Raw genomic sequence first — 13,588 nt, forward strand, 5'->3', positions numbered from 1 at the left:
GTCCTCTTATTTTAACGAGTCAAATGCCAAGGCCACATATCAGTTAAATGCCTCACATAGCAAACTATACTTGAATATTAAAAAGCTCTCTCAAAATACTGACAATATCTTAGGAGTTTAGATTAGAACTCTGCAAATTGCTTCATTCAAATGTGGTCAGCAGTCAGGAAGCCCAGGCAAGGAAGCCAAAAGAAAGAATCTCTGCTCACAAATTAAAAAATGGCTATGAGTACTGTCACTGAGAAGCCCAGAAATGGTTATCAGCTATCTTGATGATTTAAGAAGTATCCTTCCTTCTTTCACTTTATTCTCGGAGTTGGGAATAGTTTTGTTTTAGTCAGTTAACTAGAGAGCACATGCTTTATTATAATTAAACACTCAAAAGTCTCAGTTTCTAAGACTTTAACTTTTAAATTAATTTCATTTACTTGTGAATGTAGCTTGCTTTGTTGCTTTTGTGATGTGTTTGAAATAGCATTTTTATGGAATCACTTTTGATTCATGTGTTTGGATTTTGACATCTATGTACCAGAATTCTCTATTCTATTCTTCTGATCATCTATAAGTTTGCAGTGTTGTTTCTTAGAGGTTTGGTTTACTGAATTGGAAAATATACTACATTAAATAAAGAATGCTACTGCTCTGACACTAGGAATTAAGTACATTCATTGCTGTGGTTCTCTTCCCTCTCCAAAGGCATTTTTCATATCCACTTTTTGTATTTTGATGTTTAGGGTTACAGAGCTAAAAGTACTACTTTGCAGTTGGTTTTTTAAAACAAAATGTTTATAAACTTTAGTTTGGTTTCTTGGGGGAAAGTGAAGGGTGGGGAAGAAAGGGGGGACAAGAAAACTAAGATTAAAAACTGCTCAGCTGAAGTTTTATAAAAATCTGACTTGAGTGTTTTTCTCTTCGTTTGCTATGCTTATGTGAACAGTGTGACACCATCGCCACAACAGGCTCGGGTCTGTCCTTCCCATATGTTACCTGAAGATGGAGCTAATCTTTCCTCTGCTCGTGGCATTTTGTCGCTTATCCAGTCTTCTACTCGTAGGGCTTACCAGCAGATCTTGGATGTGCTGGATGAAAATCGCAGGTGATTGGCCATCAGTGACTTGCCAGCTTTGTTGCATATTTTTTGGTGCCTTATCTAGTGGATTGTGGTGTCTTTTATGTTTGCACCTTCTCAGTCTCTAAGATGCAATGGTTTGAAATGGCTTGCTTTGCTTTCTTTTAATTTCAAATTATTGTCCAAAATTCACATTTCATAAGATTACATTAGATTTTGTTCAGTCAGAAAGAATATTTAGTTCCTGAGAACAGGATATGTGACGATGTTTTTTTTTAAAAGGCTTTGCTGATTTATTTGAAGTACTTGATTCCATGTGGGGATATGCTGAAGGTTACTGTTGGATTGTTTGTGGGATGTTGGACTGCTGAAGCATACTAGTTTTCTTTTAGTAAGTTTTTTTTTTTTTTTACTTAATTGCTTGTACAACTAATATGATTGAGTAAATAAAGCATGTTTGAGATGGCATTACAGCCACCAGTCGTTTTTTTTGTCCTTTCCCCTTAACTACATACTAAAAATTCCAGGTGCTATTTTGAACATCTCCAAGTTAACTCATTAATAATATATTGTTACTTGTAAGTGCAAGCATTTTTTTGTAATCATTTCAAATACTTTTATCCTGCCACAATACTACATAATGTTTTTTAAAAAGTGAAATTGGAGAAGCTTTTTTGGCATAGTGTGGGAAAGGTAAAGTCAGTTTCCTTTCAACTCCTAACAAGTGACTGGTAACTTCTCAGAGTCAGTGTCTGAATTTTTGTTGTCATTTTATTGAACTATTAATTTTTGCATTTTGAAGAATTCTCAATAAATTAAGCTGGCTTTTCCAATAAGCCCATTTTTTTTTTTTTAATAACCTTAGGTGTCTTCTGGCTTGCTCTTATTGATTGCTTTTATACTCACACATACCCAGGAACTTCTCCATAGTTCTTGAGCACTATTTGTCATTATTATCCATACTATTTATCATTATTGAATTTAGGGACTTTTCAAGTCTTTGCAGGGCTAATCTAGTGGTATACATTTGGACCCAAGGACTTCAAGGTGCTCTATAAAGAGCTTATAGAGACAAACTCATGGCATGGTGGGAGAATTATGTATATTGTGAAGTATATGTATACATACATTTTTTTTTTAATTTTCCCCCAAGCATTTAGAATTCTTTGAAGCTTCTAAATCTTAGAATTTTTGGAAGCTATAAGAAGCCAGCCACAAAGTTCCAAAGAAAAGCATGGATTCAGAGAGTCAGATTTATTCTTGATCCACCTCACAAAATAGCTGCATCATGGCCTTGAACAAATTGCTTATCTTCTCTGGGCCTCCTTTTCCTCATCTGTTAAAAAAAGGTAAAAAAAGGTATAATAATGCCTGGCTTTCTGTATTCTTGTGAATAGTCCCCTTCCCTGCCTTTATTGAAGATTTAGAGCTACTGACGTCAAATTATTTAGTGTGGTAAGAGAGCCTCAAAAGATATAGAGGGTAAAGTACCTGGCCTTAACTAATATCTGCAAAAAACTATTTTCACAATCTCTCCTCTAAACAGATTTATTCTCTACCAGATATTCTCCTTAACTTTTTTCATTACATAGGTTCTTAGAAAAGGTGAGATTATTAAGTCAGTATCACATCAAATGGTATTATAGTAAAAATATCTAATGAGAAAAAAAAATTCTAAATTCTGTATGGATTAAATAATAGCTAGATGACAAAGTCCCAGTATGATTGTTTGTTCCTCCTTCCACCAATACGTACACAGTTCAAATGTATTTATATGGAACTTGAAAAAATATGGGCTTTTTTTCTCCATAATGGAAAAATTATTTACCTGAGGGTCAAACAATACAAAATCAGAAATCTTACTAATATAAATTTTACCTTGTATTCTTTCATAAGGAAAAACTGTATACAATTCTATGTGAAATTTTATTTTGTAATGAATTGGTAACTTTAAAACATTCCTTTTCTGGGAAGAAATTATCTTATTTACCTAAAACATGTTTTTTAGTTGAGAAAGGTATTATAGTAGTAATACTTTACTCCTGGATATATTCCAATAGTTTTTACCATGGAACTCGAGTTAGGCTCTCATTAATCTTATCCATGTTTTCATTACTGAAAGGGTCTGTCAAAGTTATATTCAAATTTTTATGATCTAAATGTTGAACAAGATTTGATCAGAATTTTAAGTAACAAATCAGTTTTTATTTTTGCTATAAAAAGTATCTAGCATAATTTTTCAGATATAAAAAATAGGAATGTGAAATTTGGATAATATTCTTGCATGGTTGTAAAATAATACTGCTTATAAAAATTTAAATGCTTTTATGTTCCTTGCCCTGTGCATCATTTTGTTTTCTTTTCTATTTTATTACTCTTGGCTATTTTGCTAATGCAATATCTTATCTTTGGTCTTACGCCATCACATTGAGTATAGTTAATTTAAGCTATAACTTTTTCAGAAAGAAAAAAGCTTTCTGCCTGGTTTATTATCATAAAATAATGCAGTTTCATAGTTGTTCAACATGAGCTATTTTTGGTTTGCATCTTCAGGGACATTGTCAAAAGGTTTTTTTACTGTACCTTTTTTTCTCAGCTTATGAGAACTTAATTGATAAACAAGTTCAACATGAAAACCAAGTTAAATCCTAGGTAATTGTTAGAAAAGTTCATTTACATAGGTCATTTACATTTGGAAAAGTGATATATTGAAAATTTATCAAAATACTTAGGATAAGCCCTGTGCACAGTTTGCTTAGTTGGCAGCAGGATTTAAAAAGCTGTTATGATTTCATGCTTTGTTGGTTAGACATTGCCCATATCTAGTTAATACATCTATTACAACTATATATGTCCTTTTCCAATGTAAAATATTGTCATTTTTTTAAAACCGTATTTATGTGTAAGAACATTATATACTGATAGATGTTATTTTTAGGAGGAGCTTGGTTATTGCTATAGTTTTTTCTTAGCAAATTATACTAGTTTTAAGTGAATAGAATAAGAAACCAGTATGTGAATAGTTTATATTTTTGACAAGTATCCCTATAAATCCATAACTTAGAAGACCTAGAAACACAGAGTTACAGTGGATATGATATGTTATTTGTAATTTTTCCTTTAAAATGTATACTTCCTCATTTTCAAAACTACTTATTTTCTATAGCAGTTTACATTTTCATAGCAAAGAAACATATAATCTGTCAATTTAGACCCTATATTTACTCAAAAATGTCAATATGCAGGTTAATGCTGGAATTTGGTAGCCTTGGATTTCCTTCCTTTTTGCCACTTTAATTACAAAACATATCATTGAAAAATTTCTTTCAAGTATACTTATGGTAGCAAGTGGTACTTTAATGAAGTTTGCAACTTTACCAAATACCTGTCTAATTTACTTTTATATTATATGTGTCAATTGCCAGTGTGAGAAGACAAAATGAAATACGTTGTGAAAGGTAACTGTATTATTTTCTGGCTCTGCATTATAAAAGGGAAATCTCTGTGGTGGACTATGTTGGATACAGCAGACCCATTTGAACATATTAATACACATTTTTAAAATATTTTAAAAAGCACACAGCAGTGGCTTCATTTAGTAACCATTCTCATATTTGTGTAATTTAAGATTAGTTGATTGATAGTCTTCCTAATATCACAGAGTAAATCTGATGGGAAGATAAGATGAACCTAATACCTGTCTCAAACATATGTGATTCCTCAGTGTCTCTTAACCAACAATATAAAAGTCAGACGTGTCCTTTAAAAGGCTCTGAATCCTATATCCTCTAGGCTCCAGAAACTTTATGAAGCACCAGTAGTGCCTTTAGAACATGTGACTTTAGGACAGAAGTTAAACATTAAATATTTCTAGCATAAATTGACTTGTCAGAAAATAATAATTTGTAGTCTTCAACTGTGCCAGCTTACAGAAAAAAAATTTGTACAGTGGTATTAAACATTTACTATAATTATTGCCTTGATACTTACATTTAGGCAAATATCTAATTAGTTAAAGAAAAAATGAGACATTCTAAAACAGGATTTAATAATTCTTAAAATCTTTACATGGATCCTCTAACCCATTCTTCTTTCTCTGATTAGTAAATATAGCTGCTTATTTGGGGGCAGTTGACCAGTGGACATGTAGAGCTTGTGTTTTTTTATTGTAACAAATAAATTATATTAGAAAGGTTACTGCTTGTCTAGATAGAAAACTAATTATCCTCTAGGACTCAAATATGTTCTGAGACTATGTATAAAGCCCCACAAAGTTTTCCAGTGCACCTTGGTTCTTGTTTCCAGCAGCCCTGTATGTTACTCCTGGTTGTCTCAAGATCAGACTCACATATTTGTTTGCATTTCCTGCCATGTGCCCTAGCATGTCTCCAATATTCTCAGCTCTGGAACTGAGGCATGCATTTTTTACTCTGGAGAGCTGAGGGTTTAAGCCATGAGTCAGAATTAATGAGGTGGGAGGGAAGGAATTGTGGGAAATGAGGAAATTCACAGTTTTTAAGGTAGAACTGTTGATATTGATGAGCAACCACGATCATGCAGGTGCCACAATAGGTTCTTGACATCTTTTAAAGTTGACAGTGATTTTTTTTCCCCAGTCAGAAGAAAATAATTGCATTTTTTAAACACAGTGGTCCTGTCTTGAATTTCATAAATTATGAGCACCAAAAAGAATTATGTTGGTGCTATTTTACTTTGTTTCTTCAGTCAGTTGAAAACTATTAGATTTATGAAAATCATAAAATGGAGGATGTATGAACAAAGATTTTCTAAGTTTTTGAGAGATATTATATTGTATTAAAGCATACAATATAATCTTATTTGACATTTATCTGTCTTGTTTTTGCTTTTATTTTATCATTTCTCTGTTTCCTGACTCTGTCTTGTGCCTTCTCCCGCAAAAACCTGCCGTAGACCTGTGTTGCGCGGTGGGTCTGCTGCCGCCACTTCTAATCCTCATCATGACAACGTCAGGTAACTTTTGAGACTTTGTAATCACCAGGGGAAGTACAGAGTTGGGGATTTATGTTCTGCAGAGTATAATGCATGTTGCAGCTTGGACTGGACAGGTTTCACTTATGAATAATCTTGCTTGTAAGAACAAGAAGTTGAAGCAGTCAAGACATTTGACTGCTGGAATCTGAGGGAAAATGTTTAACATTAACAGGGTGGTGTGATATGAACATCTGAGATATTTTATTTAAATACAGTTTTAGTAGTTTATAGGAGATTATGCAAAAATGCAGTAAGAATGATTTTAAGTCATGTTTTATCTGCACTATTTTAACTGTTGCCTAGGTTCAGTGCAGCATTTCCTCTTTAGTTGTTAATTATAATGTTACTTTCATAGTGTAGATAATCCAGTGTTAAGCATTATCGTAAATTGGGTAAAATCATCATTGACAACAATTCAGAAAGGTGAACATTTATTTAGAAAGGGAATTTAATTTTAAGCATTTTTATTATCATTAATATCAGCCTTTCTCGTTTTTGCACTTTCAGACACAGCCTGAATAATTGTTTGGTGGGTTTTTTGTTTTGTTTTGTTTTGTTTTTGGTCGTCACACATCACACATAGGCAGATATTTAAAGTTCCTGTTTAGTGTTCCTGTCTTCTAGGAAAACGAAAGCAAAAGCTGATTGGTGTTTACAGATGCTATTACTCTTAATTTTTCAGAGCCAGTTTGTTAAGTGTAAGCTAAAATGTTTTACCTGTAGCAGTAGATTTAAAATTCGCAACTTTGTTTCCGTTAGAGAGACTGACACATTGTTAGGGAAGAGAAAAGGGACAGCATCACTTGATATTTGTCAGTTCAGTTCATGTTGGAGGAATTGAAGTGCACCCTTGGTGGCCCCCTAACTGTGCTGCTGACTTATTTTCTTTGACAATCTTAATTTTAATCTATTTGTTGTTTTCCCTCCTATTTTTCTCTGTTTGTTATTACTTTATCTTTTTGTGAAATTATTTTTAACCAATGATCTAACTTAATGTTTCTACAGAGATTTTAGTTCTGATAAATACAAGTTTTACTTTAAGATACTTAAACTAAGGTAATTGCAGTGAGTGGCACATGCCTGTTATCCCAGTTACTTGGGAGCCTGAAGCAGGACAGTTGCAACTTCAAGGCCAGCCTGGGCAGTTTTAGCAATACCCCATCTCAAAATAAAATAAAAAGGGTTGAGGATACAGCATAGAGGCAGATCACCCCTGGGTTCAATCCCCAGTATACAGAAATATATACATATGTACGTAAATTGAAGTCTGTATGTAAAGTCTTTTGTCCTGTCTCTAGATTTCTTTGCGAATGACAATTTCCTTTACAGATTTTTAAAACCTTAGTTATCAGGATTTAAATTGCAAATAATCTCTATCATTTAAACTTAGCTTTCTATCTTCAGGCCAGGTCCCTTTAACTTTGAGGATGAAATGTAGAAAAGAGGAATCTTGAAGCCCTATTTTTTCCTCTAATCTTTTAATAATTCTGTTTAGTTGTTATTGTTTTTCAATGCTAGGAATTGAACTCTGGGCCTTGTATATACTAGGCAAGCACTGAACCACATGCTCTGCCCTAATAATTCTCTTTTAATGTTCAAAGGAATAATTAACTCAGATGTTTATAAGCCCATAGTTTGTAAGCCCAAGTTTGCATGTTCTTGTAAACAGGAACTGACAATAGTTGCAATATCTATTTCTGAGAAGTTTACTTTGCTAACTGGTAGAATTACCCTCAGGATTTCAAGAATACTTACTTTATTTCCATGAAGAAAGGGGAGCTAATTAACAGCAAGTGAATTTAACTATAAGAGGATCATTCAGAGATTTTATCTAGTCAGTACACACTATCTTATTTGAATTTCATTTTGCATTCTTTATTAAAGTATTTTTATATTATTTTCAACAACATTTGAAACAACAGGATTTTCTAAATAGACTTGTCTTTAGCATACCCAGATGAAAAAATATAATTCTATTTCATATCCCTTTGTGGGATAATGTGGGTTTTTTGTACTGGAAAAATGCTAGGAATATTAGAATATATGATCCGTTAGCCAACTCTGGGTTTTTTTTTGTTTTGTTTTGTTTTGTTTTGTTTTGTTGCAATGCTAGGAATTGAACCCTAGTAGTAACTAGTAACTCTACTCCTTCAGAAAAGTTAGCATGTCATTTTATTGAAATAACCATACTGGATATAAAATAGATACACATGTGATACAATAGATTGCATGGTATATAAATTTGTATCTCAGTAAAGCTGTAATTAAAATAAAATTTAAAGTATGGAAATGCAGGCAAAGGATAGGAATGGTATTTGTGTCTATTTTTCAGAAGTTTATTGTCATCCATTTAAAAAAAAATCTTTTAAAAGTGACTGCATTTGAACAAAAGGTATTGTTTAGTGTGCTTTCTCTGTATTCTTAGTGATTCTTCAGTATTACTATTTTATACACACCCTCTTAATTTCTTATTGTTGAGCCAATTCTGGATCTAAATGTAGTGGCAAGATATATTCAGGAGTCTGGTGCAGTAGTGCATGCCTGAAATCCCAGCTACTAAAACCCTTTCTCAAAACAACAAAAAAGTAGCGGGGGTGGGGAGCATGGATGTAGTTTAGCAGTCAAGTGCTTTCCTAAGCATGTGGAGGCCCTGGGTTTTATCTGCAGCACCGTAAAAACAAAATAAAAGATGTATTCCAGAGATTTTGATTATTTCTGCAGGAGACATGCAGTCAAGACTAAGTAATTTGAAATAGGAGTGGCACAAGAAGAGGAAGAGAAATTATCACTTTTTTTTTCTTTTTCTTTTTTTGGTTAGAATTAGTTCACTTTGCATTCCTTGCCTATGCGCCTCTACCTTTGGAACCATATATGGTAAAAGTTTGTGTAAGAATTGTTTGTTGGCATATCCTAGAGTGCTCTCAGCCTTTTCAGCCACCGATCATTTTTAACATTGCCCATCTCTCTGGTTTGAAAAGTGTCTTCAGTCAGTGTTTCTCCTCATTCTCCGTTTCAGTACATTTTCCTGGTATTATAGGTAGAAATCATTCATCTTAAGCTTTTTCTTTTCCTTTATTAGTGTCAATTCAGACAGTACAATAATTTATATTGTTAAGTATGTCTTTTGAATTTTTCTTTGAGCAATACATAACATATGACTTGCTAGTCTTAGTTTTGTTGTAGTATTAACTTGTATTTTTATGTCTTATTTACTAGGTATGGCATTTCAAATATAGAAACAACAATTGAAGGTTCATCAGATGACATGACTGTTGTAGATGCAGCTTCATTAAGACGCCAGGTATTTAATGAACCAAACAAGATATAATCCAAAAGTTATAGTCATGTAAATTTTGTTGTGTGATTTTAACCTACCTTCACATTTTTTTTTACATTGCATGTAATATTTTAAAGTGATAGCTGATAACATTTTATCATTTTTCTATTTTATGGAACCCATGAATTGAAGTATTTTATCTGTCAAATTATTTAATAAGCCATAATGATTTCCCATTTTTAATTAAAGACCCATTAAACCACTGTCTACATACTTTGGGATTTTTGTTTTGTTTGTTTTGGGTTTTGGTTTTTTTAGCAATAGGGGTTGAACCCAGTGGTGCTTAACCACTGAGCCACATCCCCAGCCCTTTTTTATTTTTTGTAGAGGCAGAGTCTCACTGAGTTGCTTAGGGCCTCACTAAGTTGCTGAGGCTGGCTTTGAACTCTCCATCCTCCTGCCTCAACCTCCTGAGCCACTGAGATTACAGGTATACACCACCAAGCCCAGCTCATCTACATGTTTTTGACCAGCATAAAATACTATCATCAAAATGAATTTATTTAAGTCTGACTAATAAGAAAGAATCTTAAATATCAGCAAACCAGTATAAATTGCTTGTCTGACTTTTGACATGTAATAATCACTTTGGGGACCTTTGTTTCTATATTTGATATTCACTTTGGAAGCGACTGCTTTCATGTGCACAGTGTCTATACATAATATTGCTTATATATTCTAATAAGTTATATCTTTAAAATATTTTTTATTCTTTTTAGTTATACATTACAGTATAATGTATTTTGACATACATATATGGAGTATAACTTCCCATTCTTGTGGTTGTACCTGATGTGGAGTTACACTGGTCGTTTATTCATATATGAACATAGAAATGTTATGTCCAGTTCATTCTACTGTCTTTCCTATTACCATCCTCCCTCCTGTCCCTTCATTCCTCTTTGTCTAATCCAAAGTACTTCTGTTCTTTCCTCCCTTCCCAAAGTACTTCTGTTCTCTGTCCCCCTCCCCCCATTGTGTGTAAGCATCTGCATATCAGAGAGAACATTCAGCCTTTGGTTTTTTAGGATTGGCTTATTATTGTTTGGGGGGATTGGCTTAGCATGATGATAGTCTCCATTTCCATCCAATTACCATAAAATACTATAATTTCATTCTTCTTTATGTCTGAGTAATATTTCATGTGTATATATACCACATTTTCTTTATTCATTCATCTGTTAAAGAGCACCTAAATTGGTTTCATGGTTTAGCTATTGTGAATTGAGCTACTACAAACATTGACATGGCTACGTCACTATAGAATGCTGATTTTAAGTCCTTTGGGTATATGCTGAGGAGTGAGATAACTGGTCAAATGGTGGTTCCATTCCAAGTTTTCTGAGGGATCTCCATACTGCTTTCCAGATAGGTTACACCAATTTGCATTCCCACAGGCCATGTATGAGTGTACCTTTTTCCCCACATCCACGCTAACATTTATTATTACTTATATTCTTGATAATTGCCTTTTTAACTGGAGTAAGGTGAAATCTCAGTGTAGTTTTAATTTGCATTTCTCTAATTGCTAGAGATACTGAACATTTTTTTATGTATTTGTTGGCTGATAGTATTTCTTCTTCTGTGAATTGTCTGTTCTGTTCCTTTGCCCTTTATTGATTAGGTTATTTGGTTTTTTGTTTTTTTTTTTTTTTTAAGAGAGAGGAGAGAGAGAGAGAGAGAGAATTTTCAATATTTATTTTTTAGTTCTCGGCAGACACAACATCTTTGTTGGTATGTGGTGCTGAGGATCGAACCCGGGCCGCACGCATGCCAGGCGAGCCCGCTACCGCTTGAGCCACATCCCCAGCCCTATTTGGTTTTTTTTAATGTTAAGTTTTTTGAGTTGTTTATATATCGTGGAGATTAATCCTCTGAGGTGCAGGTGGCAAATACTTTGTCCCATTTTGTAGGCTCTCACTTCAGATACTTGATTGTTTCTTTTACTGTGAAGAAGGTTTTTAGTTTAATAGCATCCCATGGAAAAAAATAAAATATTTGGGAATTAATCTAACAAAAAAAGAAAAAGACCTCTACAATGAAAACTACAGAACACTAAAGAAAGAAATTGAAGAAGAACCTAGAAGATGAAAAGATCTCCCATGTTCTTGGATAGGCAGAATTAATATTGTCAAAATGGCCATACTACTAAAAGTGCTATACAGACTTAATGCAATTCCTGTTAAAATTCCAATGACATTCTTCATAGAAATAGAAAAAGCAGTCATGAAATTCATTTGGAAAAATAAGAGGCCCAGAATAGCCAAAGCAATCCTCAATGAAAAATGTGATGGAGGATGCATCACAATACCAAACCTTAAATTGTACTACAGAGCTATAGTACCAAAAAGACATGGTATTGGTACCAAAACAGACACAAAGACAGTGGTTCAGAATAGAAGACACAGACAAATCCACATAAATACTGTTATCTCATACTAGACAAAAGCACCATAAACATACTTTGAAGAAATGATAGCATCTCAACCAATGGTCCTAGGATAACTGGAAATCCATAGGAAGCAAAATGAAATTAAACCCCTCTCTCTCACTCTGCACAAAAATCAACTCAAAGTGGATCTAGGCATTAGACCAGAGACCCTGCGCTACTAGAAGTAAAAGTAGGCCCAAATCTCCATCATGTCAGCTTGGAACCAAGTTCCACAAGACTCCTAAAGCACAAGAAGTAAATAAGTTGTATCTTGAAGTTACAGTTGCATACACATATTTTTAGTATTTGTTCCTATACCTTCTAAAATCACACATATATGCACATGTAGAGAAGGCATATCTGGTGTTTTGATTATGTATACAAAATAGATATAGAGAAAGTAGGATAAAGTAAAGTATTTTAAGTAAAGATCAATAAAGAAGCACTAGCTTCAGCAAGGCAGTTCAGCCCAGGGCTATTCATGGAAAGGACAAAGAGCCAAGGATGGTTCATTCAGCCAGCAGCTTTTCTAGCAGCTGAGGAATCATTAGTCTTTCAGACTGAAGTGTCTAGGTGACATCTGGCCTACTACAATAGGTTCAAGTATTGGGCTTTCTCAGTAACTCAGAGAGAATGCAGATAATACCAACTTAAAAATGAACAATTAAGGCTGGGAAATAAGAAGCTCATGGAAGAGGCCTAGAAAGGGGTAGGGGTCTATAGTCTTTCTGCCTTGGTAAGCCTGCCTCAGTGTATGTGTTGTCTTTTACTAGAATAGCTTAGTTGTGAAATACTGCCTTTAATCTAATCAGGTAAGGAAGGAAATACACCCTCACTAACTCCGAAATTTGGAGAAGGGAAATAGATAAGAGTATTTAAGCAAATTTAAGCTGTCATGAATAACATGTTTTTCTATTTGTAGCTGTCTTTTTGCTCCAAATGAAACATTCCATGTTTATAATAACTCTTATATGATTATACTGCTTTCTAAGAATGGAATTGCTGTGTACATTAAAGCTTCTATATTGTATTTTATGTTTGTTTTTCACATAGATAATCAAACTAAATAGACGTCTACAACTTCTAGAAGAGGAGAACAAAGAGCGTGCTAAAAGAGAAATGGTCATGTATTCAATTACTGTAGCATTCTGGCTGCTTAATAGCTGGCTCTGGTTTCGCCGCTAGAGGTAACTTCAGCACTCAAATATATTGTTTCAACAGCTGGAAATATAAAAGATTTGCAAACTTCTTTGTTTCTGTCTTTGCATTGTATGCCGTTTTATAGTTCATGCTCTGAAAATGTATTTCTTCCAGAAAGTAGGGTGAAAGGACCTATATTTGTAGAAGTAAAGGTATATTCTGTCACTTAGTTGTATTCACTTTAAATCAGTTCTGCAGCAACACTTACATAAAATTCTCCTTTTGCATGTTTTGTAAATAGGGTCCAGTTTGTGTTTTTAAAATGAAATTAATTTTTTGCCTCATCAGTCTAAACAACTAATTCTGTGAAAGGAAGACAGAATGCATAAAGGGTGGATTAAGAAAAGTATCTGTAGAAGAAAAACAATGTTTGTCCTGTTTCTCACAGTTTTGTTGGTAGACATTTTTGCATCCATATTTTAACATTAACATTTGAAGTCATGGTCTGGTGCCAGATTTAAGAAAATCAAACCACCTAATATTTCATGATCACCTGTATAGATTAAATTAAAATATGCCTAACAGTTCAGCAGTTTAA

At 33.6% G+C, this 13,588-nt stretch overlaps 1 protein-coding gene across 7 annotated transcripts in view; it reads left to right on the plus strand.

The window, feature by feature from the left end:
* The window catches only part of Mff (mitochondrial fission factor), a 31,804-nt gene extending 18,216 nt beyond the window's left edge, over positions 1-13,588 (plus strand). For 3 of the 7 annotated variants that reach the window (XM_026409534.2, XM_026409536.2, XM_026409537.2), the window contains 5 exons: positions 938-1,096; positions 4,495-4,527; positions 6,002-6,061; positions 9,299-9,383; positions 12,904-13,588. In XM_026409534.2, the coding sequence (XP_026265319.1) occupies positions 938-1,096; positions 4,495-4,527; positions 6,002-6,061; positions 9,299-9,383; positions 12,904-13,035 (469 nt within the window). In that variant the 3' untranslated portion in view covers positions 13,036-13,588. The remainder of the gene's footprint in view (positions 1-937; positions 1,097-4,494; positions 4,528-6,001; positions 6,062-9,298; positions 9,384-12,903) is intronic. The other 4 variants (XM_026409535.2, XM_026409538.2, XM_026409540.2 and 1 more) reach the window with 3 other exon arrangements.

This window comes from Urocitellus parryii, chromosome 1, assembly GCF_045843805.1.
Source record: "Urocitellus parryii isolate mUroPar1 chromosome 1, mUroPar1.hap1, whole genome shotgun sequence".
Classification (NCBI taxonomy): domain Eukaryota; kingdom Metazoa; phylum Chordata; class Mammalia; order Rodentia; family Sciuridae; genus Urocitellus; species Urocitellus parryii.